This window comes from Lathamus discolor, chromosome 2, assembly GCF_037157495.1.
Source record: "Lathamus discolor isolate bLatDis1 chromosome 2, bLatDis1.hap1, whole genome shotgun sequence".
Lineage (NCBI taxonomy): Eukaryota > Metazoa > Chordata > Aves > Psittaciformes > Psittacidae > Lathamus > Lathamus discolor.
This window is the reverse complement of record NC_088885.1, coordinates 74,171,232-74,198,962: the sequence shown is the minus strand read 5'-3', so window position 1 is coordinate 74,198,962 and position 27,731 is coordinate 74,171,232. Positions and strand designations below refer to the sequence as shown.

Here is a 27,731-nt window from a genome sequence, read left to right as displayed (position 1 = left end):
AAGCAGTTAAAATAACCCAACAGTGCAGCCAGTATAATTATCCTTTATCTCACATGAGTTCAAAAGGCGGGCTTTCCCACTGCCGCTCTGTTTTCATAGCCGTCTGCTCCAGAACCATTTCAGCTGTGGTGTTTTATGTGGAAAATTAAAGAGGGAATGACTGTCATAGCTTTCTAATGACAACTTGAGGTTATTTTATATGCTAAGTCATTCATACCTTTTACAATTTAAAAGCATACTGACATCATACACATAATAGTCATACAGGACTGCCTGCATGTTTGCAAATAAATGTTAGAATTCATGGCAATCTTTTTTTCTCATGCCAAAGATGATTAAATGATCCAGGTCCATTTTCTTCAAGCACTTTCTCTGTAAATAGAAATGCCTCTGTATGTATCTGTTAATTGCTAACAGACAAGAGTCCACAGACAACTGTATATTGCAAGTTTTTGTTTATTATTTATTTACAAATTACAATTGAAGAATAATTATTATGGAAAATTATTTTCTATCAATTGTACATATATTTGCAAATAATAAGTAGCATTTCGGCTGTACCTAGGGTCCCCTTGTAAACAACAGCATTGAACTGTTACAAATTTAGGTCAAGAATATATCTTTTCTTGGTGCTACTTAGTGTGTAAGTATTGCCTAGTTATCTTTTTCTGTCATGGTGCTGTGGCTTTTTGGCTTCTTGATACTCTACAAAGTATATGTATTACACACAGTTCAACAGCTTTGTATCGCTATAGCCTACTTTATTAGCTAATGAAGACTGAAACCAAGCAATTTCTTTTCATTATATATGCAGCTAATGTTCAGTAAACCTGACAAGTGAAAGAGAAATATGCTAAAACATGCTTGTATCATTTTACTACTTTGATTATATCTCTGTACATGACTCTATCCTCATCTGACTCTGATACAGGGTGTATTTCTTCTTTAACTCATGTTAATGTATATGTTGCCAGCTAAATGGAAAACCTATTGGTTTGTGGGTTGTTTGTTTAAAAAAAAACCCAACAAACACAACTAACAGAAATTGTATCCATTTAAACCACTTTGAGGACTTCAAAAAAGCCAGTCTGTAACATGAAGTACCTGTATATACAATTCTGAATCAGTTTTAGGGAAGGAAGTTTGTGCATCAGTTAACTGCTAGAGCTCATGAAGCTGCATATCATGTAAGATTAGTCTACAATATATCTGAATTACCTGAAAGTCCAACAAGCTTTGTATTTTAAATCAAGCCAGAGTCCTGACCGATTAGAGTCATGGTGTTCAGCTCTGATCCTGTGGCACACAATGCCAGATGTACCTGGTTGCATGAAGGTGACAAAGCAAAATCCACCAGTCCCATAGGCATTTGACTTTAACAAAAGTGTCAACCTGCATCTCTTGGAAACAAGTCACATCAGAAAAAAAAAACCAACATAGTTCATCACATTCTTAAAAGCCTAATTTAAAAATCACACTTAAACAGACATCCTAGCATTTACTTTTATGTAAATGTACTTATGTTGTTTGTGTACTTATGGTGTTTAATGAAACATTTATTCTCTTTCCATGACTGGTTGTGTCATGTCTTCCTGTATCAGATAACAGTGCTATTCACAGCAATGGGGGCTTCATGGTGTGTGCCTTTCCAAGTGAATAGCAGTGGACACCCACAACGAAACAACAGTTTACTCCCCAGGTTTTATGCAATATTCCACTAGCAGAGTAGGCATTCTCGGAATGATTTCAGCAAACAAAAGGCACAGAGTTGTATTTGTGGAAGAATGGGGAATGCAATCCTCAGTTACTAGCAGGTGAAATATGGCTCCCTTAATCAAAGCAATCCACTGCACATTTATTTAAAATCTGACATACAATTTAAACCTCTGTGTCTACTGCTTCTGATCACAGTGCCATTCAGAGTATTTGGGTTTCAAGGTGGCTGTAGTTGAAAGGGAAGTATTTCTTTTCCACTTCCCACAAAGCAGTGGTCCCATGGATGTACTTCAGCCTACAAGAAAACAGGCACTATTTATCTGAAACAAGTCAAGATAAAATACAGACAGTTGGCATCACATGTCACATCTTTTCAGGCACAATATTTTTGAAAGAGAATAGGCCAAATTCCTTCCCAGCGTAGCTCCATAGAAACCGGTTGGTTTGGTTCGGCAGGTAGCCAAATATAAACATTGTTATAGAAAAGATTAATTTGGAATCAAACATGGAAAAATTTTGAGTTGGGATGATATCTGAAAATATTTGCTCAGTGGAATTAAGACATTTGAAATACTTGGCTAGATTCACCTTAGAGTTTATATTAGTATTAATGTAAACTTCATGGTGGATCAGAGCCATAGGTAGCCACAGGGCCATGCAAGCAACACAGAAGAAAAGTGACCAAAGTCCACTTTGCTTCAGGGAGTTGTCTGCAAATGACACCAAAAGTGGGACATGCTCACTGGGAAGATGAAGTGACTGTATGCTGGGCAACAACCTCACATATTGCCGTTCCTTCAGGAGAAGCTACCTTTTTGAACACACATGAAATTTAAGTGGGAATTAAAGCTGCAGAAATCAAAGTCCTTTCTCCACCAGCTTCCATCTACTAATAATTCCTCACTGAAAACAGGTTTCTTTAAAGGTCTGAGGTTTCTTTTTTTTTCCAGTTCATATTTGAATGATGCAATGGCAGAAGACACCCTAGGGTGTTGCCACATTCAAGAGGTGACTTCAAGGCCAGCAGCACTCCCTGCATGCAACACTATCTTGCAGTATTGTCTCATACTATTGTTCTCTGTTGCTTAAATATTTAGAGAGGTCCATCATGCTTTGTCATTGCACTTCAGCCCTTTGGAGAGCATAGAAGACAGATCTGTAGTGCTGAGTGGAACAGTTCAGCACTTGACAAGGAGTTGAAAATTTTTCCCCCATGATTTGTCTAGACCAAGACATTTAGCAGGACATACCAAATGCCTCTCACACTTTTAGTAAATCATTCAGTGGTATCTCCCACAATGTATGATTTATTTGGATTCAAGGCTTCTTCAAACTGCATTTTAGGAAGAATGACAATACTGAATTCATGGAAACATATCCTAATTTTTAGACCAATATAAGCCACTAGGAGCTCTGTTAAAGGCAGAACTGCTAAAAGTCAGGATCAGGTCTCTGTGGTTCTTGGCATAGGGGAAGCTGCTTGAGTTTGGTTCCCATTAGTTATTTAGAACTTTTAGTACTTTTTGTTGCTTCTGTTACTTCATTCAACTAATTGCCAGGATCTTGAAGAACTTTGTTCCATGGAGACAAATGCTATATTTTTTTCCAAGCACTGTTAAATCAGCAGGAGTTACTCGTACGCACTGTTATAACAACAGTTGAAGTAATATGATATTATGTGTTTATCCCTCAATTAAAAATATGTCAGTGGCCAAACTATGTCAAAATAATACTGTGATTCTTCAGTTGCCAATGAAAAAGTAATCACACACTCCAATTTATTTGAGAATTGTTCACGAACACAGTCACAGGTCCTACTTATTGAATACTACCTTCTTTTTGGCTGCAAAGAAAAGTAGAAATACATTCCACCTCAGTGCCCATTTTAAGTGCTTTCTTGGTGTATTTCCTATTTCTGTACTCAAGGACAGCAACAATCTCTGTGATAGCAAAAGCATAACAAGTTGTAAAAATGACCTTTCAGCATCATGAGTAAGAGCACACAAGCTATGACACAGAGAGTAGTAGCCATATGTTTGTTACCTTTGACTTTAGGTTGCTTGGCAGGGATGTGTCAAGTGTCTCATTCAGCTCTTCACTGCTGTGCAAACATCTGTGCTAAAATCTAAACTTCCTTTATAAAAAAATTTAACAGAAAACAGCATTCTCTTAAAGTGGGGCTGAAATCCCTGAGATCTGTCTTAGGAATAGACTTTTCTCTACGGTTCAGAGTTAACCCCTGAGTCATGCGGCAGATGGATTCAATTAGCCTCAATTAAAATATGAACATTGGGCTGGTTTGGCAGAGAGATATTGCTGCAAGGATGGGAAGAGGGTCGTCAAGGAGAAAGTGTAGTAGTAAACCCTAGTGTGAAATCTCACAATACTGGAGTGAATGTCTTGCAATTGAAATTAACTATCGTGAAAGAGATTTTGTATGTTGTACTAGAAGGAAAGTTGTAGGGCCCTCCCAGGCTGCAAGGACTATCAGGTAATATTATGATTTAAAAAAATAAATAAAATACAAGTTTCTTTTACATTTTCTTGTGTTTCCTCAGAGAGTATCCAAACTTTTATCACACCAACAATTAAAGACACAAGCAGATAAATGAAGGCTAACTCCTTAAAAGCATTGTAGGACAACCATCAAATCCCAGTTTGATTCTCTGGCAAAAGGAATTTCTGCTTACAAAACACAGGAGCTTCTGTCTTCCTATATGCAAGGACATACTCTAGAGAACTACTGGAATACAAAAATTAATAACCATATTGGAAAAAAAAAAAAAGAGTGGGTAATTTTTCTGTGATATCTGATGTTTGCAGTAAGAGAAGCATCTAAAAACTTGTGCTTCCAATGTATTTCTTGATTTTGTAAGTACAGGCCTGTTTTTCAGAGATTATTTTTACAATGAAATAAGAATTTTTAAATAGAAAGATTTCTTAACTTGAAATAGCAATACCTTATCTGCAAAATGAAATAATAGTTTTATTAGATAACCTGAAGACTGTGGAAACACAGTAGCAACACTTGCATGTATCTTGCTTACCTTCTGTGGATACAGGTAAGATATTTGTTGCTTTTTTAAACTCCCAGTTTCTAGTTACACCCCTCAGTTTAAATACAGTAATTTTAAATGAAAAAGAAAAAAAGGGGGGAAGATGTACTGCCTGCTGTCTCTTTTCCATTCTGCAATTCAAGCCCTACTTCACAACACACAGACACACAGACACACACACACGCACACACACACACACCCCAGCACATTTGTTTTCATCCCATAAGTACTTTATTACAGGTAGCATGATCTAGGTCTTGATGTGGCATTGTTTCCCTACAACCAGGCAGGTGTTAAAGCTCCTTTCATCATCTTAATGACACATAAACATCTCTAGGACCTTCTGTGAGAACACCTACCTCACAACAGACAGACATCCCATTTATTTTGCAAGTGCAGTCCCTATTTCTGCCCATTTTGTCCTTATGGATCCAGAGCATGGCACTTTTCTCCATTATTTAATCTTTGATTCTCTTCTTCCATGCTGCTCCCCAGTATCTGTCTAGTAAGGTATCAAGGAAAAAGACAGACTCAGTCCCATCAGTTCCTAGCTACTCAGCACAAGTAGAATCATAGAATCATAGAATCGTAGAATAGCTAGGTTTGGAAGGGATCTTAAAGATCATCTAGTTCAAGTAGTTTAGTGATTTAGCAGACACATAGGCACAGTCGGCTTTGGGGACAGATATCTTCCACTTACAGAGTCCCCTTAGGAGCTAGCTGTATCTCTACTATTGCAAAAGAAAACTGCATTTGTGTGACTGGGGTGAAGGGCCAGTCAGACCACCATCAGTGCAGTGGAGGAGGCCTGAACTGTACAGTAAGAGACTATAAGGGACTTTAAGTGCTTGATAAGGTCTGTTGAATTTGAGCTGACAAAATACATTCCTTTACAACTCCTCTACCTCAGGCTGGTGCACTCATAATTTTCTGAAACAACTGTTGTTTACACTCAAGTTTTCCATGCTTAGTCTTTCTCCAAAGGCAAATTTCATTGTCAGGTTCTAGCAGAAACCCTGCTGGTGCTGCTTGGGTGGGCACTTGTAGAGGAGAAGGATCTTTTTAAAACATCTGAATTTTATCATGCAGTCAGAACAAAAGCGGCTGAAGTCTCATACTTGGAAAGAATGAAAGTTTTTGCTAATAGCAAGCACAGCTGAGCTTTGCAGGGCAATATGAAGTATATATTGCTTTAAGCTGTTTGGTTAAGGTCAAGAATGAAGTGACTCAATGTCCTGGCTGGTTACAGAAGTGCTGTTCCTCCATACAGAACTCATTTGAATATTGAGCTATGGTTCAGTGTTGCTGATTTCAACATGTGATGGATCAACCCCACAATTTGCAAGCAACCTCAATTGTCCAGAGAAGTTGCAAGCCCTCCTGGCAGAGTTGTGCAAGGCTTGGTTTGTTTTGTTTTATTTAACGGGGTTGTAACCTTGCCAAGCAAAGAGGCAGACTGCACATCAGTAAGGACAACTTACTTCCAGTTGTAGTGCTCTGCTGAGATAACAATCTTCAAGAGCAGATCTTTAAGTCTTTTTTTAAAATTGCTTTTGGTAACATGTCTCTTTGGGGTGTCCAATTACAGCAAAGCTCACATTTCCACTATGTAGTCTCAGATAAATCAGGAATTTTACTTGAGGCTTGCTTTGCAACCTTGGAAAAGTAGTTTCACCTTTTTGTCTACCTTTTAGAGGACAAGAATTAGAAATGACCTAACAACAAATACTATGTGAAGAAATTACCGATGTTATTATAGAAATATGGAACTATGTTAGTTACTACAAATACTTGTTTTACTATTATCGTTATTGTTATTGAATTAGTAGTTGTGGAAAAGATCTGCAATGTAAGAGGGTATATATGACTGGAAGGAATAATCTGACTGAAAAGGAAGACAAAGTTGTTAGACAATTAAGAATCCTCCTTGTGGTCCAGTCCAAGAAAAATATTGAACAACTTTATATTGGTGGTAATATAGGGATCTTCCTAGTAGCAAAATTGGAGGTAATATTGCTATCATTTCTCATTATTCTTGTTATCTACTACTACGTAGGTAGCAATCCAGAAGTGCCCTGAGTCAGTTTGTACCCAAAGTGAACATCAGCATCCTTCTTGAAAGCATTCCAGATGCAACCAGGGTTGTAAAACAAAACAGAAAGTTGACGGTTTTACTGTGATGCATGTTACAATCAAGTAGTTATCTGACGGATCATCTGCTTTTTATGATCCATGATGAAAAATATAGCTGTCACATGAGGGATAGATTTCTCATCATAAAACTTACCTCTGTAATTTCAGCACCTGAGTAAGTGCTGCCTCAGGTGCTGATTGTGCTAGTAAACACTGTCTGAAGAGTGATTTCCCCATCTGTTTCTCCTCCTTCCATCTAAATGCAGTTTGGCAACAAGTGTGTCTCTGCAGTTCCCTATCCTTCAGCAGCTGCTGCTATTAAGGATCTTATAGGAGGAGGTTCCTGGTGGGTATCTGGTGATGCAGCAGTTCACCTGGGGAAAGAAGAGTCTTTGCAAGATATGTAGGTCAGTGTTTACATAGGTAGCTCATGAAGCAAACTTTCATGGGGAAGCTAACTCTCCGGTGAAGCAAACCACTTCAAATCACTGCTGCCATTGGAAGGGGATGAATTCATGTAAGCCACTTAACTCAGGTTGCCACTGTAATTAGTGAAAGAAAAGTTCCTAGTTTATGTAGATTTTGTACCTCTTCGTTGGCTAGGCTTTTAACTTGGCATCTGGGTTAGATGTCTAAAATTACAGCTTTCATCCCCCTCGTGCCATATTTATGTACATCGTTTTCTTGATGGGAGAAAACAAGATACACACTGAGGGCTTAGATCAAAACGTTAGGTCCCCAGAAAGCTGCAATGGTTTCACCGCTATCCATAAGATTTCTGGTATAAATTGCATGGATGTTAAAAGCAAGGAAACCTCTTTGTCTAACGTGATGATTGAACCGCAGAAACAAATTTTCCTCTCGGATTTTTGTTGCAGACCCCCTATGTTAGGGAGAGGTTATACGTTTCAGCGTGCTGACAGACACTATTACATACTGTGCTTTATTCACCCCTGTTCCGCTGGCCTCCAATAGCCCTGTGCGCCTCTGAATCCCTCCGCCTTTGGCACTTCTGCTGGTGAGACTCCCAGATGGGGGTGTGGTTTAGTTAAAATGGGTGCTTTTCACCAAAAGAATAAATTATTCCAATACTACTGTCTGAAAAGGGTGGATCTGGAGCCAATTTAGTGAGCATAAGTTACAATTGACTTTGGAAGTAATAACTTATGCTTTGAGCTTCCTCAGATGTATAGCCAAGGAGCTGTCTGACTGCATGTGGTTTTACACATCTTTCAGCTAAATTAGAAATCCAAGTGCAAAACTTAATGTGTGGAGATATCTGGAGATTTGTGACCTTCCCAGAAAGATTTTGGGCCCATAAACCAGCCAGAGGGTCTCCTGGTTTCATATACCCTTTTTTTTTTCACCACATATGGCACATTGGTAAAGAGCAAGTGGAGTTTATTATATCTTAATTAATGAATCTGAGCATAATTTGCCTCAGTCCTGGCAAGCAAACTCTGCTGGAAAGCTGGTTAGTGGAGGGAGCCAACTTAACCAAACATCCTCTCCAGAGATGTGACTGAAGATTGAAGTATATATATATTGATACGTGTGAAAGGTGGGAAAGACTTGGGCAAGCAGAAGACAGGGATTGCACTGAGCTGGGGAATAGGAAGGCCAGGGGTGGAGCCTTTAAGGAGATAGGGAGGAAGTTAATGGTGAAAAAGGAAAAAAAAATGTCGTAGAAAAACAACAGAGGGAAGATAAAAAGAATTATAAATTGGACATACTAAGAATGTCCAAGGACACTTGGTCCAAGAACAAACCAAGCAGGGTATGCATCCTATCTTATCTGTTGATGCTGAGAAAAAAAAGAGCTTAAACTAAACCCTGAAGTCAACTAGAGAGGATTTGCATATAAGTTTAGTGGTCTTTACTCCAAGCTAGTGGACAGAGGTCTAAATCACTGAGATATAATATATGAAGAGCAGGAACAATGACAGATGCAGACAGTTAATTTCTTCCAACTGCCAAATTTGTAAGTTTAGCCTAGTGGGATGCTACCAACAGTGATAATGAACATTGCAAAGTTTGCCTGTATTTAACCCACTCAGTCACTGCTTGGCCAGGGTCCTGTGGATTTCAGTGGGAGTTTACATGAGAACATGCAAGTCCCTCCTCCCCAGAAATGGGAATTCCCAGCCAAAATATTTTGTTAGATATCTTGAGCAGGTGTCTTGAATTGCTGGTGCACTTTCAGTACACCAGTTAGCACCTCTGATGTGGTAAATTAAACAATTTTGATCTTGGATATAGGAAATGAAGCACTTAGACTGGTGGGAAGTTTTATCTCAAAGAGGTGCTGAAGTTTGTATGAAAATACATCACTTAGGGCACACACTCCAGCAAAAATTACTCAGTGAGAACAAGAACCATCTCTAAATGTGCTTTTAATATGTGGATTTGAATGTGTTAAACATTATGCATGTTGCTGCACTGATTTTTCTTTTTACGTAGACAGGCACGAGTCTCCCCTACATTGTGCTTTGTCTAATTCATACCCATGCAAAACACAGACCAAGTAGGAATGAATTGAGTTGCTTGCACCTTTTGGTTAGGTACTTGAATAAATATTCTGGATGTAAAGCAGCTGGAAACAATGCTATTTTTACCCAATATTTGCATGTCTACTAACATGCAGAATCACACATTTCACACATTTCCTACACAATAATAATTGCAGAAGGCAATGTCCCGTTACTCATGTAGCCGGTCATTTTTGTATGCAATTACCAGAACTGTATGCTCAATTCCAGTAACCATGTGCACAAAAATAGGCTGCAACAGCCTGCTTAGGATTGTTAATAACATGGTCCAAAGTCTCAGTCTTTATTTCTGTGGTTTTTTATGCTGGTTTTGTAAGAGAACTGAGCTGGGAATGAGTTTGGTTGTTGACTACTTGAGCAAAAGAAAGCACACATCTACAGGTACTTCTGGGGCTGCAGAACTGTGGAATTCTGCATTCACCTGCATATGGTTCAAATACTGAACTTGGTATGATGAGCTGATGGATCAGAAGAGAGATACTGCATCCAGTGACCAGCTGTAGTGCATGGCTGAAATAAGAACAAGCAGCTTCTGAAATTTTGCATTTAAAATGCACACATCTTGAGCTAGCAATGTCATCATGAGGCATAAGTCTTTGCCGTAAGCAATTCAAAATCAGACTGCAGTAGTTCAGAGAAGACTTAATTGGCATTCCTCTTTTTTGCATATCACTGTTCTCATCAGTTCTAATACATGGGTCTTTTCCCACCTCTACAAACTTCTTTGCCTTAAAGGACTCATGAAGGAAATAATTAAAAAGTACACAGAGGAAAACTGTCTGAGCAGAAGGGGCAGAAATCCAAGGTGGTTTAGGGAGGTGCCCCAAACACTCTTTTGGATGATTATTAATTTTTTTCTTACTATTATTTTATGATGCTGTTCATGTTTAATTACTCATGTTTTCCTAACCTGTGTGACAGGCATAATTTGAAGAGCAATAGTAATGATCAAGCCATGGAAGTGCCAGGTGCTGCCTACGTGCTCAAGCAAGCATAGAGCAGACACTGTCAGGAGACAGTGCTGTTTCTTGATTAGATCTGAACTTCCTTTTCATGTTGATGAAAATGAACCTGACTGTTATTATTTAAATATAAACGATGCCAAAAGATGCTATGAAAAGTCAGAGCTCTCTCAGGTTACTGCCTGTATGAAATAGTAAGTTCATGGGACTTCACTGCAGTATATGCTGTTATAATATATACCAGGTTACTTTAAAAAGATACAATTAGTTTATTTGGGTCTTTATTAGTGTAAACTGCCAGACAGTCCATCTAGGTTAATATATATATATATATCAGTGAACAATTTTAGTCATTATATTTTCAAATCAAACCTCAAGACCACAGAAATTACCATTTATGCCATATACCACGTGCTAGTGTATTTGAAGCTCATTTAGAAGCTGTAGTATCATTTTGGTTTGGGTTTTTCTGGTTACAATAGCTTTTGATTGTTTCATGCTTCAGTTGTGTGCTAGTGAAGTGAGATATTGTGGGTAGCACTGTTGAACAGGTAATAGTACATCATCAGAATGTGAAGTCTTTTCTGATATGTTTTCTAATAGTAAATGGAGATTTAATTATGCATTTGTGAATACCTTGGCCAAAGTTTATAAAGTGTGGAGCAGCTGTTGTGGTAAGTTTTAATGCTTTTATATTTAATTTAAAAAAGAATTCATGGGATGATGCGCTCCTAAAAAGTTTTGATGAAGTCTGATGTCTTTCGGAGTGAAAATGACATCGGGTGAAAGGAAAGCATTCTGCTTTCTGTAGGCTGCAGCACCAGTGCACTGCAGGTTCCTTCCTTGGAGATGAGAGACTGAATCCCTGCCTAAACAACAGTAAAGTGAAATAAATTTCTGTTTGTTCTGTATTACCAACCTTTGTAGTCCTGTAATTAATATTATATTATCCTTTTTTGTTAGCTTGTTTTCATAAAGCAGAAAGTGCTGGGATCCTTTGATTACAACGAATCTCAGCTCTTTGACATGTTAGATTTTTGCTCTGACTTTTTATATGTAGAGAAAATCTTTGAAAAATAACTCTTTAGAGCACAGAAGACAAAACTATATATTCATGAGTACTATTACTCCCAAGTCAATAATAGGGGGCTGGAGGGGAAAAGTTGAGCAAACAATGATAGTTTTTTAGGATTACTAGGGTGAGTATTTGACTTTTATGTGAAAGAAGCTATAAAAGAAAATCCAGGGGTAGAAATAGAAGTGAAACTTCAGAAAAACAAACAATATGTAGCTAAATAAGTCACTTGCTGCATTAAGGTGCTATGTGTCCATTCATCCTTGGACCAGTTTGCTGCTGGTGGGCTGCTCACTACAAATCAACATCAAGGACCTATTCAGGGCAAATTATGCCAGATTATTGATGTGAATGCTTTGGCTGTTTTGTCTGTATATATAGCTATATATCAGAGGGAAATGGTGGGATACAGCCTAGGTTCTCTTCTTGCTTCTCCCTCTGATTCCTGCTGTTGGTCAAGTCCCTAAATAATCCTGCCTCGCTTTGCTTTGTAAAATGGGGATGACATTGCATTCTTGCTATTGTGATTTTATTACTATTGCTTAATGATATAAAATCTGTATCTTTCTTCTCTGGTGGTCCTTCTTAGTCATTGCAGTGCTGCTGTAAAGCAGTTCTGTTTTGTCTAAATGGTATTACATCTAGTTGAAGTCTTGCTCAGGTTACAAGTGAAATGAAGCTGCCAAGATGTTTATCTAGGCTTCTTCAGCTGCTTTTTAGATTCTCAGTAGATACACAATGATTCTGTCATTCATGGCTTTATGTGTTCTTACTTATTGCCTGATATGTTGGAATACATCAAACAAAGTAAACCAAGTTGTAACGTTTATTGGTGACCTGCAGTGGAAAAGAGACGCAAGCTGTAGATGAATTCTAACAGAATATTCCAGAAGCTGATATTTGACTTTGATAGATTTTCAGAGAAAGTGCTGCTATTTCTGTGTTTGTGCAATGTGTGATGAGACCCTTACCTGGCGTCTCTACCCTGCCATAATACAAATGAAAAATAGGATTGCTTATCTGAGGAGCAGCTCTGTCTTCCATACCAAAACTTGGCAATAGATGATTTCTGTGTAAATGGTCTCAAGAGACACTTTCCTTGTAAAGAATTCAAGTGATGGATGAGGCATCTCGCATTTTAAATGTTACACAGGTGAAAGCACTGGAGTATTCTGAGCCCATGCCTGCTGCTGTGTATGTCTGAGAGGTTTACTTGCTTTTTAATTGCGGAACTAAAGGAGGTTGGTAAGTAGGGGAAGACCATTAGAAAATGCTAGCTGTTTTCCTTCTTACGTTCTTTCATATTTGACTGCTGCAGGGTGAAATAATGAAAATGTTTCTGGTAACAGATCAAAAATTCCTTTCTTGTTTAATTGAAAGTGTTTAACAGAAGAAGGTCATTGAGAGGACAGATTTCAAGAAGTGGTATTTGCATTTGGTGATGCTTTGGAAAGAAACAGAGCATATTATGCACGCTTTTTAAGTATATATGACAAACGCACTGCCAAATCTGTGGAATTTTATAGGCAGCTACTGTGAGCAGTAACAGCAGTAAATGAATCTGCTTTTTTCCCCTACTAAAACTGGCACTTACAGTGCCTTAGGGCATCTTTTTTCTTTTTTAAAACTTATTTCAGCATAGTTTCAACTCTATCAGCAATCCTCGTCTGGGTTAGTGGTAATATAAATCGTCTCCCAATCCCTGCAATATTCTACACCAAATTCAGAACCCAAGTGAAGAGAAGCTGGCACTAGTATGTGATGGACTATCACCAGAAAAGAAGAAGGAACAATTCTTTGAGAATATGTAGAGAATACCTGGGAGAAAAAAATGGAAAAATATTCAAGTGAAAAGATCACTGTAGCAGAAATGAGAAGAAAAGAACAAAATCTCAGTGTAAGGTGATATTTGAAAGTGAAGGAAAGACGCGGAAATAAGGCCAGGTTTAAGAAGATGTATGTGAGAAACAGGAGAATGATGCTCAAAAGAGAAATGGGAAGAACTTGAGTGAAAGAGAGATTGGGAGAGACATCATATTAGGAAAGAAAAATATCTTACAATAAAAAGGGATAAATGGGATTTTACAGGAAAATAAATTAGACAAAATATGAGAAAGATTCAAATAACAAGGAAAGTGAGAGAAATGAAATACCCAGGAAAGGGAAGGATGGAAGAGAACAAAATACTGATCTTCGAAACAAAATAGTTATATTTATTTTATTGGTTTCTTAGAAGATTCTGTGGGGGGATGGATGTGTGCTCTGAGTGAAAGTGAAAGATAGAATAGGAAAAATTAAGATTTTTTTTTTCCCCAGGCTTTCCTGTGCAGGAAATGTAATAGGAAGTTATTTTTATTAACCAAGATCAGAGAACATGCAACAACAAACTACCAAGAATGGTGTGGAAAATCCGGTTATTTTTCTAGTCAGACCAGAAGAACCTGTGGCCATTGACCAGCAGGAGCCTAAGGGTCAGATTATTAAGAATTGGACTCAGTGAACTGCATGGCTATTGGAATCTGCACATTTAAATACACACCAACCAACTTACATTACAGACCAAAAAAAAAAATCTTGAATGCCATGTAGATGATATTTGTAGCCATTCATTAATTGCTTTATGGTCTGTTTTGTCTACCTAATCAACAGAAAAAGCAGACTTGTTTAATTTCATTTACAAATGTGAAACCAATTGATTTTACGGAGATAAACTGCTTGCTGAGCAGTATTTTTCCATAAAGACAGTCAGGTTATACCAGCCACCAAAAAAATGATGATGCAGAAGAACCTTGGATAGACACAAGGGAGTGTATTTTTCAAAGTGGTTTTGGAGGTTTTCAAGTGGAATGCACCCCTCAGTTCAGCACAGCCATGATGCTGAATGTACTGGGAGAGCTTTATCCTTTCAAAAGCTGTGAGATGCTGTGGCAGTACTCAGCCCACATCCATATTGTACTTGCAAGGGATTGTGAGACAAGGGAGTGTGGAGCACAGTGCTTTTATTTGCAGCAATAGCATGCTTTTCATCTGTAAAGGAAATATTTAGCTGGCTACCTTGCCTGGACTCATCAGTGACCAGTGTTTTATCTTAGCAGTCTTGGTTGAACACACATGCAGAATAGAAATATGTTTGTTTATAGGCAGGAAATGCATAAGCCTTTTCATGGATAAAGCATGAGTTTGAAGCATTAAATGTGACCCTGCTTTGTTATATGCCAGTACCTGCAAAGGGTTATTCTTTGTAGTGTCCTACTTGGACTCAAGCACTAAAGCTTTCATCAAAGTAACTCTGATTATTTTGCACATGGTTTTCCTGAAAGGATGTTATGATTTTCTAGATGTTTGGTGGCTGGTGATAAATTAGGCTTTTATGATGTCATGTGAAAGGCCACTGCTTGGACTTCCTTCTCTATCAAGTGCACTGGAGAATACATTTGGGACGTACTCAGAATCAGAAATTATCCTACCTTGTTTTAATTTAACCCTTTTGTGGACCATTGCTTCCTTTGTAACTACAGGTGTCCAGGCAAAGATAGCTTCCCTTTCGCAGACAGGAACCCCATGGTATTACCTCCTGAGTCTCCTCCATATACTGTGTTTGAAATTATTATTTTTTTTTCCTTGGACAATAAAAGCTCAGCTCATGAGCTCCCTTTAAGTCTTTCACAGCTTAAATTCTGTCCATATATTCTGTCTTGAAAGGGGTTTTCAAATTAGATGTGGGTTTTAGTCAGAAATTGGAATGCAGGGCAGGGCAGGGGCAGAGACGGAAGGTGATGTGTCCTATAAATTAGGTCAGGTTTAAGACCATGTAGAGGGAGGCTGCTCTAAAAAGTAGCCAGCAGTGAAAGGCAGTCCTTTTCTCCCTCAGTCTTACCACAAGCTTCAGGGGGAAAGAGGTTCATGTATCAATATACAGGTAAGAAAGGAGTATTGTCTGTTCCACTCAACATGAGTCAGAGCCAAGCCTTCAGAGTAGTGAGATGAAGACTGGATGCAAGGAAAAGACAGAAATTGCTGCTACAGGTGAGTTAGAATTTTCCGTCATCTTCTTGAGATGAAAAATGACATTTTGAGTAAATTAGTATTTTTATTAGGGCAAATGTAACAGCACACCATTCAAAAAGACTTTTAATATATTTGAGGTTAACATAATGCCTTGATTTTTCCAGAGATGTGAATATCCACAGGGGTAGTAAAATCACCAGAACAATCCATCCTGTAGCAGATAAAGAATCTATCCCTATGGAATTAGTAGTATCCCACTAGTCACAGACCTGCCTTCATTAAATTGCTGTTTAGTGCTCTAAGGGTAGATAAACATCTATAACTAGAATACAAGATCACTGTCCTAATCTTTATTGGTTTGTTGCTTATCATTTGATATTTGACCAGCAATGTTGACTAAACCTGTTAACATTTCCAATATAAGTTGTTATAAATTAAACATTTCTCAGTGGAAGAAGATAAGAAACTTAGTAGCCTTGCAGCATGGATTTCTGGTGTTACCAGCTTTCCTATTCACCTTGACATGTAAGTCAGTGAAGACAGCTAACCCTAGGGGCCATATTCCATTTCCCGTAAGAAATGCAGCCGTTACTGCACAATAAAACCCACTGAAATTAAACAGCTTCACACAGTGATTTCCTGATCTTTGTAGGAAATGTGAAGAGTAGGGAGTGATGAGAAAAATAGAGTGAGTGGATCAAAAAATTGTGGTAATTACATTTAATAATTTTAAAAGGTACCATGTCCTTGCCTGAATAGTACACACTCTGTCTGGCAATAAAACCACGTAGAATGGAGACATGATTGTCTTACTCTTCTCCCCAAAATTCTTGAGACGGTGGAGCCAGAAGCAAACACATTTAATAGCGAACAAAAGCAGGACTTGGAGGTACCAGGGAAAAGAGAAAGTACCTGTTCTTTCCCTATACTGTAGCTGACCTCCACCTATATGAAAAAGGTTCATCCACTGCAGGAACTTGATTTTTAGTGATGTTAAGGTGACACACAGGCGTTCTCTCTACCACCTGGCCAGGGAGCCTGTAGAAACGTGCTCACATACAACCTTTCCAAAACATCTGCTTTAAAGAGGAAGTGCTCAAATGCTTCCACCCCATGTCATGCAAAATACAGGTTATTCAGACACCTCTTTATGCAGAGGTTAGCTTGAAGCATGAAAACATCCACTCACTCATCATTTCCTATCAGCAGCCAGGCTACAGGGCAGTGACAGCCTTTGAGAGCGGTACCACTTTTAACCAGCACTTGCAAGGAGCAATTCTATTTTGTCAGAGGAATTGTAAAAAGCTTAGTTTGGTTCATAATAGCATTTAAGTATGAGTTCGCATTTTAGCAAACATGGTAAAGATTTTTAGCTGTGATGTGTACGTTTGGATGACTGGCTATGCCACATCAGAAAGTGTTTGTGTCTAGTGCTAATGCCAGCACTATGATAATTATGGCCTGTACGTGGCAAGTGGAGTGATCTCCCTCTCCCCCAGAAGTTCCCTGCTTTTTCTAGAAACAATTTTGCCATTCAGCAGCCTGCTTGAAATTTTGGAGAGCCATGAATTAAGGTTACAATTGCACTTGTATCCAAGCTAAAGAACACCTTCCAGGTCTTCCTAGGAGCACAGAATTAAGCCTTGGGGCAATCTAAGAGGGAGGGAAGCACCCACCTCACCTCAGCCAGCTGCGGGAATTTTGCCATTTGCAGCAGCGGGGCTTTCCCTCCTGCAGGGGTAACACCAGCCTGCCTCACGCATGGGATCCTGAAAAGTACCCGTTGCCCAACTTGCAGCAGGATGCCTTGGCACAGAGCTACACCGATCCCTGTGTGGGATGGCTCCTGATGAGCGAGCTCAGCTCCAGATCCAAAGCAAGTGAAATTCAGCACTGGTTTCAGGGATATCGGGCTGTAATTCGGGAGGAATTTTATCTGGCTCGAGGGACGGCACTGGCCAAGACGTTTTCTCAGGCTTCACTTGGCAAACGGACAGATCTGAGTAATGTGCAGCCCTGCAAGGGGCTCTTGCGCCTGCAGCTCCACTGACACTTGCACCATGGCTGAGGTCTGCCCATGCTTTCCTCCCAGGGACGCGGGCTGCGGCCACTCGTCAATTAACTGGGGCACCGCCTCTGCCACAGCGATTAGGATTCAAGGCACCCGGGGCCAGCTCCCCCCGCTTTGCCGTTTTATCTGCGGTGTCGGTGGGGCTGCCAGGGCCGGCGCTGAGCGAGCCCATTTCCCCGGAGTGGAGCATTGTTCCCGGCCTCCGGCCGCCGCGTGGCCCCGCTGATGGACAATACCACCCGTCCCCGACTTCCTGAGCAGACCAGACAGCTTGCTGTTTTCTTCGTGTCTCTTATCACCCCCTGTCATTGAAAAGAGAGGTCTGGCTTTAGCTTCGGTTTGGGCTGATAGGCAGCACTGAAGTGGAAAAGGCGCAGGGGAAGGAGTGGAAGACGAGGAGGAGGGAGAGGAGCTCCACTGCCATTATTATCGCCCTAATGTTTATTGCTGCTCTGAGTTCATTTGCTTTAACCCTTTGGAAGCTAGTCAAATTAAAGATTATCAAACGGATAAGATAAAGGTGTTGTTCTAACGCCCCTGGTTCCTGGCAGAAAAACGAAGTCTTTGCCCAGGTTTTATTGACCATGTGGCGTGTGTTGACACCTTATGGCTGCAGTGCAGTGGAGTCCTGAGATAAAGCCTTACCCTAAAGATGCCCAGCACTCGCAGCCTGTCAAGGTCTATTAGATGTGCAGGGGCTCAGCGCCGTGCAGAACCAGCGCTTTCCTCAAGTCATTCTTTTCCCCTCTCCTTCCCCCTCGACATGGTTTTAGTGAAAACAGAGCTTTCTGAATAGGGAGGGGATTTGCATAGGAAAACACGCTAGGGGAAGAAAACATTATGCCTCCTATTTTAAATGGCATTTAGTTATATGTGAGCTTCAGCCTATTGGTTGCTTTTGCCTTTTCCTGTGGTTCCTTGCAAACAATACTGTCTTTCTGCAAAAGACTGCTGACCCAAGAGTGGAAAGCAGTCTGTTCATGCTGCATTAAAACAAATTTAGATCAGGAACCAAATTCACTGGCATTCTTCTATTCCCTTGGTACCATAAGTGCTCCACAACTTTGCTTTTCTAAGAACACTGGAAAGAAAAAATAAAAACTGAGAGACGACACTGACTTGTCTTAAATTCCTGAAGATGTTTACTGTGTTCCTCATTAGGCTTGGGTTTTGCTCATTGACATGTTTTATCTCAGTCTCCTTATATTTATTATGGAGATAGGAGCCTTTTGCTTTTTAATTATACTGTTTCTTTCCCGGTTACTACAGATATTATAGCAAACACTACTCTTCACAAAGAAATCAAGCCAGTGCTCTCTGCCTTGTGGATCTCCATAAGTACTTACAGAGCAGCACACTGCAGATGCAGTGCTTATTACTGTGACTTGTTCTGGGGTTCTATCCAAGCTTAGCTGAACAGTGCACTCAACTTTGCACCAGTAAGGTGCACATTTACAGCTTCTGCAGCTCTGATTTAGTGAGATCTTACTACTCTTAACAGAGTGCCCAGTGCACAGCTGAAGTCATACAAACTGCTCTCCAGTGTTACATCTGGGTTAAGACAGATCCTTGTGGCAAATGCAGGAGAATGCTAGGAAGTGGGGGATAAGGGTGGTGGTAGAACTGCCTAGCGAACAATGAATGCAGTCTTCTGACTCTTTGCAACAAGACTGTTCTCTGATCAATGAGCTGCAGCAGATACCCGTATGTACTGTGGGGCTGATGTTACTGCTGAGATGTAGTACACAAACCCTCATTAAAAAATGCTATGAAAAACATTCCAAAAACTCCACAAAAGGGGAGACTATTTCATAATATAAACTACTTTGATATATACATTACTGAGATACAACTTCCTAGCTGGGCCTGTTGCGATAGGACAAGGGGTAATGGTTTTAAACTAAAAGAAGGTAGATTTAGGCTAGCTATAAGAAAGAAATTTTTTTACAGTGCAGGTGGTGAAACCCTGGAACAGGTTGCCCATAGAGGTGCTAGACTGCCCCATCCCTGGAAACATCTGAAGTCAGGTTGGACAGGCCTCTGAAGAAACTGACATAGTAGAGGATTATGTCTGCTCATTGCAGGGGTGTTGGACTAGTTGAACTTTAAAGATCCCTTCCAACCCAGACTACTCTATGATAATGGTGAAAACACAAGCTGCAAACTAATGTTGCCTAATCAAGTAGCTATGTTTATTAGTTTTTATTTTAATGGGATGAGTTAAAGCTGAAAAGCTACAGTTTTAAGAAGGAAATGAGGATAATAAAACACAACAGGGTTTGCAGGAAACTTTGGCCCCTAGATTCTTGAAATCCTTCCTGACAAAACTTCTCGAGCAAAAGAGTGCAAGACTAAACACGCAAGCCAGATCCTCCACCGAGCTGGGTCTGTGCTCTTTGCTTATGGGAGCTCTGATGTAACAAATCTTCTTCCAAGCGGTCATGCTGATTGTGAACGTAACCCTGGCTGCTTTTCAGATGCAGTAAAACTGTTGTGTGCTTAGATCAAGTCTGTTTATTTTTAGAGGTAAAACCTTGTCTCTGTGGCAGTGAGTGGAGCTGGGCACAATTCCATCACAGGTGTTTTACTGAGGACTTGATCTAGGTTTTATTCTGCTGTAAGAGAGAGCAAAAGCTGGTGCTGGGCTCTGGCTTCAGTGAAGGCAAATTTTAAAGGGAATCAGCTGAGCTGTAGTAATAAAGGAAGCCTTGGCCTTCTTTCAGGCCATGCTATCTCCTTTTTCTCACATTGTCTTGAGGCTTTACATTTTCAGTTAAAGTTAATTGAATGAGACAGTGATACATTGCACAGTGAAACCAGATCAATCACTGCACAAGTGAAAGTGGGAATTGTGACGACACTCAGAGCAAAAGCTTGGGAAACATGATATTTAGATTAAAATATTTTACATTTTTGTCTCATGGTTTTAACACTAAATTTAAAAAGGCCTGAACACATTCTATAACAAATTTTTCTGTTTATCTGTATGTGTGTGTATGTGTGCATTTGGACAATAAATCTGAATAACCATAAAATCAGATTTAGTAATAATGGGGTGTTTTCTACACAGTTACGCAGCCTCATTTACAGAAAAAGTAAACTAGAAAAACTCATTGGATAAACTTGTTCTTTTCTCGGAGAGGCAGTCATATGACAGTGAGGGGCATGTAAAGCCATAGGAGAGCTTACTCTTGTATTAAGTGGCAGCAGGGAATTTAATTGCTGTCTTTTCCATCTTCCTTCCATTTAAATGTTTACCTGGATGTTGTTTCCGACTCTCAGCTTGCAGGTAAAACTCATCATTACTATTCACTTTTATTAACTATATTTGCATAGAATGTAAGGACTCATTCCTCCCAAAACAGGTAACTAAAAGCAAAGAATTTTATGTTCATGATCTGAGTACTGTAAAAACAACAGAAAGCCTTTATCAGTGTTTTCAGGTTTGCAGACTTGCTCAGTACCTAAATCCTTGGGGTTTTCACGGAGTCAAAGGGCTTTGTTTTCCTGTCAGTATGTAAAGCACAACACCACAGAAAAAGTTATCCCACAGGAATACAAAACATGAAGCAGTGTCATTTCATCAGGTGCTTTTCCATCAAGAACAGAGATACTGAGCAGTTTACATTCAGCAGCAGCAGCTGTTTTTTGAGAACGTTCCTCCCAACCCAACCTACCCTCTCCCCCCCTGAAAAAATCCTGGTTTTCTCCAGTGGAACCTCACTTCTTCTCTCTTTGCTTTCTGATCTGGTTGTACCTCCAGAGAGTGAAGCCCTGACACTGAAAAATCAATATGCTTTAATGATCGGCATGCCAGAGGATTCTGGCAAGGGGGCTGTGGGGTTTTTTGTATGGATTTTTTCCTTTTGGAAGCCTGACAGATGCATCTCTGGTTTCAGTGAAAGACTTAAATAATATAAACAAGCAGTCATTCTGTTCCAAGAGAAGCTTTTTTTAATATTCTTATTTTATTGTAATTACCTTATTGTTTTCATATTATGAGCTACTTGTAGAAAAATACAGGAAACGTGACTGCAATACAATCCTTTAATCAGGAATAGCTTTGTTCCAGTCATCATTTCCATTCAGTGTTGAAACTTTCACTAATAAGAATACAATCAAACCTTGAATCCAGATGTAATATGGTGCTAATATTACGGTTTCATTTGATCTCTGCACCTAGTAACTTCTGTAACAGAACCTTTCTAAAAGTACTGAGGGGATATTGTGTCCATAATGCTATTTTCAAATAAATCTATCTACAAAGTAGTGTTTCTCAAAAGTACATAGACTTCTTCAGGAGAGCCACTTAAAATCTTTTAACCTAAGTCAGCTGGGGAATTTGTATTATCATATATATTAAATCTTCTTTTTTCTCTTTTTCTGTTTTTTTTTTTTTTGTTTTGTTTTTTGGTCACAGATTACGCCATAATACCTTCGCTGCATCTTTGTTAAAGCACGTGAACTTTTAAAGGAAAAATACTTCTTTATATGCTTAAATGGATTTAATACACTAGTTGTTTGTGTTATCTCTGTGTATAATCCAGCACTGCAAATAACTTCACTTTTACTGATTTGCAACCTCCCTCCAACCTTATTTTGGCCTGTTCAGCAGCTGAGTGTTTATGCTTTTGAATGAAGGGCTGGAATTAGGTAAAGTATTTTTTTAGATAAACTGTTTTAACAAAAAGCATTTGTCCAAGAAAGCTAAAAGACTGCTCCCAAGCTGTTCAAAAGCAGAATGCAGCTACATACAGCAAGTGATGACAATTCATTCTGTCCTCCCCCATCCATTTTTTTTTTAATGGAAACCCAGTATCCTTCAACCTTCAAATGATGTTTTCGGTAAAAGATTGTGGGTCTAAAATTATTAAACAGCATTTAGAAAAAATGAAACTCCAAGTCTTATGCTCTGTCTTTTATGACTTAAAACTAGGTGGTATTAAAACACTTCTAACTAGTGGCTTGAATGAGGACTGAATAAAAGGCACTCGTTTTTATACTGAAATTATTATTTTAAGAAGGATTTCCTTGTTTCCAGACACATACACACGTATATAATGTAAATTAAACCAAACTCCAGATAAAAGGCATACCTCCATGAGCACATTAGGGTCTGATCCAAGTTTTATCAAAGTTAGTGGGCGTCTTTCCCGTTTCAAACCAGATTTTGCAATCCATATTCACACGACCCTCCGGGGGATCCCTCAAGTTGATGCGGTTTTGCATGACTTGGCCTCAACTATCTGCTGCAGTTTCTAAAAACCCATTACAGGGCTGCAGTAGGAAATAATTTAGTCTAATTTAAGGAAATCACAGCATTTTTTATTTTCATATCATTTTGTTCTGATCCATCTGTTTACTCTTTTCTGAAGGTAGGCTGAAATGTTTTTAGCCTGAAGACTGAACTAGTAAAAATGCTGCCTGGAATAGTCTCGGCAGACGTGTTTGTTCCACATCCCTTTCTTCGGTGCAGTATTTCCTTTGGTGTATATCCTCTGCTCCTGGAAGCGAGCTGTCTAGCTTTCTGGAGCACAATTATGAAGAATTTCCTACATTTTACTGCACAGGATGAGGTGATTTTGCAAGTTAACATGACCTGAACTACAGATGCCCAAAAGATAGCATCTGAAAAATGTAGTGTGCAGCACGATGGTTAAAAAACTACAGCCAGAAAATGCTCGTTGGCTCCACCGCTGGCCAGAGAGAGGGAGAGGGAGAGGGAGAGCAAGTCCATGCATTTTTCTGGAAAGCCTGCTCTGTTACCACCATAAAAGTCAAACGCAAGAGCAGAATTCAGCCTTAGCCTTGTTGTTCAGTGAAAAAGTTGGGTTTGTTTGGCTTTCTTTAAACCTAGACAAATGTAATTTTAGTATTTACTGATACACAGAACCAAAGCTTGTGAGAAGAGATAATGTTTTATTAAATCAACACATACAGTTGGAAAAAAGCTAACTATTTAAACACAGTATTCGAACTTTAAAGGAAGATACAGTCATTTATTTCATTCAATTAGAAATGCAGTCAAAGAAGGTTTTTTCTTTTTTTCATTTATTTTGATTGTTATTTTTGATGACTGGTTGTGGGATAGTTTTGATGTGGTAGCACTTTTAAAATACTTGAACAGTAAGGTGAATATGACCAAAGTCTTGGTTTCTGTAATGGAAGATAACTTCATTTATAAGGTGTTCAGACTTTTCTTTGCATATGGATGCTCAAAAATACTCTAGGAAAAAGATGTAGGCATTCAAAAGCTGGATGTTTACTACTGTTGCATATGGTTACCCATATTCATAACAGACTTTCAGCATCATCTGTCTGTGATCACGTTTTTATTTGAAAGAGACTACTTGCCATGTTTGCTCTGTGATTTACATTATTTAAACAAATAGGGGAAAAAGAATTTGAAACAGCTCATTCAGTGGCATGACTAAGACATATGACAACTTATAAAATGTTCACCATTACACTGCCATAAGGCTGGAGTTCAAACCCCAAGCACACACAAAAACAAAGAATAACTCTTTTGGTCTGAAGTAGGCTGGTGAAAGGATGCTGCCTCCTGGTGATTCATAGGCATATGAGCTTCCACTAAAATGGCATCTTACAGTGAAATACTTTGTTCTCAGAAGAGTCCAGTGGCAGTCCCGGCTGTGCTCGGCTCACGGGAAAGCACGGGCAATGGAAAAGCCATCGAGATGCGGAAGGTGTATGCTTCTCACAGAGCCTCTTTCTTCTTTTCTGCAGGATTTTCTGCAAGGAGACTGTACCAAAGCCAGACAAAAGCTGAACTGGAAGCCAAGAGTCACGTTTGATGTGAGTGGCCTTTCTGGCATGCTTTGCACCTGCCAGGTGTTGGTGTCTTCTAAAAGCAATCCATGGGGAAGGGAAGGGAGGGGGGGGACCTCTGTGCGGGGTGACTCAGGCACACTGAAGGAATCCCATTTCAGTGACCAGGCCCAGCTTCTTGCTTTGAAGACAGCAGCCATGACAGCAGCAGTGGACACCCCCAGTGCATAGGAGGATACCGACACACATGCTGGGGCCACAGCTGCTATAGGAAGAGCCCAGCAAACCCTCATCCCCTCCTTGTCCTGCTGCAGGGGGTCAAGAGGGGCTCATTATGTTCCAGGGCACTCCTGCTGTTCATCCCCTGTGCTGGAGCACTCATCTGCCTCTCTCTCTCTCTTTGCAGGAGCTGGTGAGGGAGATGGTGGATGCCGACGTGGAGCTCATGAGGAACAACCCCAATGCCTGATCCCTGGCTGGGCCCAACAGGCATCACAGGGGTGACCCATACCAGAGGTGCACCCCACAACCAGCACCACCATGAGCCACCAGGGTGGGTGGCTGGCCATCTGCCCCTCCCTGTGATGGTTTTACTGCTGGCTTGCCTGTGCGTGAAAGCCCAGTTTTATCCCCCACTCCACCCTCCACACACTCCCTGTGCCTCTCACCCCACAGATCATCCCAGGGTCAGCCCTGCCTGGGCTAACTCTGGCTTTTGCCATTAACTGGGGAAAGGTCACCCCTGACCGATACTGCACATGAAGTACTGATCAGCCAACAAGCCTACTGATTTCCTTTTTTAATTAAAACTCACCAATTAGCTAGGACTTCCAGTGACTTTTTAGTACTTTCTTCTACTTGAAAAATAAAAGCATTCCCTGCTCTCCACCCTGCAACCTCCCCTCTCTTCCAGCAACAACAGAAGCAAACCTCTGGCACTAGCATGGGCTCACCATGCCTCCAGCCCTTGCTCCACAGCTTCCCCTCTTCTGCCTTTCCTGAACACTCCTTGTTTTTCTTTCCTGCAGCCCTACCTCCACCCCAGCAGCCCATTTCCACCACTTGAACTCTGTAAAAGTTTGGATAACTTGATGTAACTCACAGTGAAATCACCTCTTGACCATGCCGAATTAATTCCTAATTGCTGGAATTGCTTTCAAACCAGTCAGAGAAGGCTTGTAAGCATTTTTCAGATCTTCATTTCAGAGTGTGCATGAGTCACAGAAAGCCTTTTTGTCCAGCACCTTCTCTATCTGGGGATTTAGGGTGTTTTGGGTTTTGCCCCCCCCGAATCAACTCATTCCCCTTCCATCCTCTTCCTGCTTACTATAATTAGTCTTCGGATGGGAGCTTGAATCATCTCAAATGATGACTTGAGGAATTAAAGCAAAATAAATAAAAAAGCTTAAAAAAAAAAAAAAAACACCCAAGCTTCAAGGTGAGTAAATATTTTCACACTTTTTGTGCCAAGGTACCCGGGTTATCCAGAGGTCGCCGAGCCCATACATTTCACGCTGGTTTAGGATCTTCCACCCACCAATTAATGCCATCATTTTAGCTTTATGCCTCGAAATCCGCGAAGGGCAAGGTACACAGCAGGTAGATACACAGGAGGTGATACACCTTCTCTGAGCGCACTTCTTGCTTTTGGACTCTGGGGGAGGGGGCATCCTTGTCAGAAGGGAGGCGATGGGATGTGCGGATCTGGGTGCAGAGCCGGGAGCGGTTTCGTGATGGCAGTTGTGCGGGGGGGACAGGACGGGGCTCAGGATCCCCCTGTGAGGACCCAGGCTGCCGGCAGGAAGCGGAGGGCCACTTCTGCGGTGGTCCGAAAGGCGGAATTTGCCAGAGGGGGAAATGTGCGGCGCGGTCGTTGCGCAGAGCGGTGCTGGCCCGGGCAGGCGGACCGGCAGCTGTCCCCGCAGGAGCGAGAACTTGAACGGCCACAGCGGCAAACGGGGAAAGGGAAATGAGGGAGCCTGGCCGCTGCTTGGGATCCTTTCTCACAGGTGAACGGAGCCCGCACCCCCGCGGGGTGCAGAAGAGCAGGAGCAGCGGAGAGGTGGAGGTGTCCCACTTGCACTCGCTCCAAGCAGCGCCCCACGCGTGTGAGGCTCTCCACCCCCACGCATGGTCTCCACGGCGCATCGGGGCTCCCTACACGCCGAGTAGGTCGCGGACCATGGGGAGGCCTAGATCTGGCCGCGGGGCCGGGGCAGGCACACACTGCTGTTCACTCCCGGCGTGGACGCCGCCCCGCGTGGGTATATTGACACAAAGCCGCCGGAGGTGCTTTCACCCCCCCGAATGGGTACGAGTCCGCGCCTGCGTCCTTTTTTGTTTCCCCCAAAGGGTGAAATACCAGTAACCCCTCCTCCCCTTGTCCCTCACATTATCTGTTCTGCCTGCAGTGTTCACGCTGTGGCTGCGCCCTGGGGGCTGCCGCCGCACACCCCAACGGCGAGGGGTCTCCCCGTTCCGGGGCACGGTGGTCGGCGGAGGAGAGAGGGCGAGCTCCGCCTCCCCAGTTTAACCGAAGGCTGTCCCTTGTGCAAGTGGTCCCAGGCGGCAGTATCCTTGGTGGCGCACGTAATCAAAATAAGTTTAGAAAAAAAGGTATTAAAGCCTTTTTATGACAAGGTATTTTTATATTGCTGGGAACTATTTCTTGCTTACAGTGATGCACTTGGGAGGCTTGCTGGTACATCTGAATATTAGTTCACACATCTCTGCAGAGGGCTGGGAACCTTTATATAAGCTGCCAGTTCTCCTTCGAGCTCACAGGTTTTATTTTTGCTTTGGCCTCTAACTGCGGCTCATTCAAGAGATGCATTTTTATTCTCCGTTTTCGGCCTCTACATTGGGGAGTGTGTGGGGAAAGGGCTGGGAAGGCAAAATTTGGTTCTAGAGCAAGCGGTCCCTCCGCGATGACTTTCAGCCAGATGTATTTTTGCTTTTATTTTATTATTTACAACTGGTATTGGTCGGGATAGGACAAAATGTACGTCCCAGCACTGCCCCACTGCTTTTCGCTTTTTACAGTCCGGCAGAGGGGTGAACTGCTTTTCGGTTTCCTTACTATCACCTTCCTGCCCGATTTTGCGATTTTTAATTCTTCCGAAAGCACTGCTCTTTGCAATGACCGTGGGATCACTTCTCGAAAACAGTGATAACAATAATGCTATTTACACATATTATCTCTATCTGCAGCTAATATACCAGTTGCAGACTATTTAACTGTACATCCTTTTATCCGTTTCACCTGTATGTCAACCGTTTTGTGCGTGTAGGTTCGGAAAGATGCACCCCCTTCTCTGCCCGTCTCATCTCTCTGGGGTCATTGCAGCTTCCCTAATTTAAAAGGGCAGCTCC

The 27,731-nt window shown here is 40.9% G+C and overlaps 2 protein-coding genes across 8 annotated transcripts in view; one reads left to right on the top strand and one right to left on the bottom strand.

Moving 5' to 3' along the window:
• The window catches only part of GMDS (GDP-mannose 4,6-dehydratase), a 421,100-nt gene extending 395,853 nt beyond the window's left edge, over nucleotides 1-25,247 (top strand). For all 4 annotated transcript variants that reach the window (XM_065667470.1, XM_065667469.1, XM_065667471.1 and 1 more), the window contains 2 exons: nucleotides 24,318-24,386; nucleotides 24,766-25,247. In XM_065667470.1, coding sequence (XP_065523542.1) covers nucleotides 24,318-24,360 — 43 coding nt within the window. In that variant the 3' untranslated portion in view covers nucleotides 24,361-24,386; nucleotides 24,766-25,247. The remainder of the gene's footprint in view (nucleotides 1-24,317; nucleotides 24,387-24,765) is intronic.
• Nucleotides 1,963-27,731, bottom strand: part of FOXC1 (forkhead box C1) — a 37,953-nt gene continuing 12,184 nt past the window's right edge. Inside the window, exon 3 of one of the 4 annotated variants that reach the window (XR_010610074.1) lies at nucleotides 1,963-2,011. The gene's annotated coding sequence lies outside the window, so the exon portion shown is untranslated. Of the gene's footprint in view, nucleotides 2,012-7,160; nucleotides 7,280-17,765; nucleotides 17,873-23,152; nucleotides 26,936-27,731 lie in introns of those variants that run through there. The other 3 variants (XR_010610071.1, XR_010610073.1, XR_010610075.1) reach the window with 3 other exon arrangements.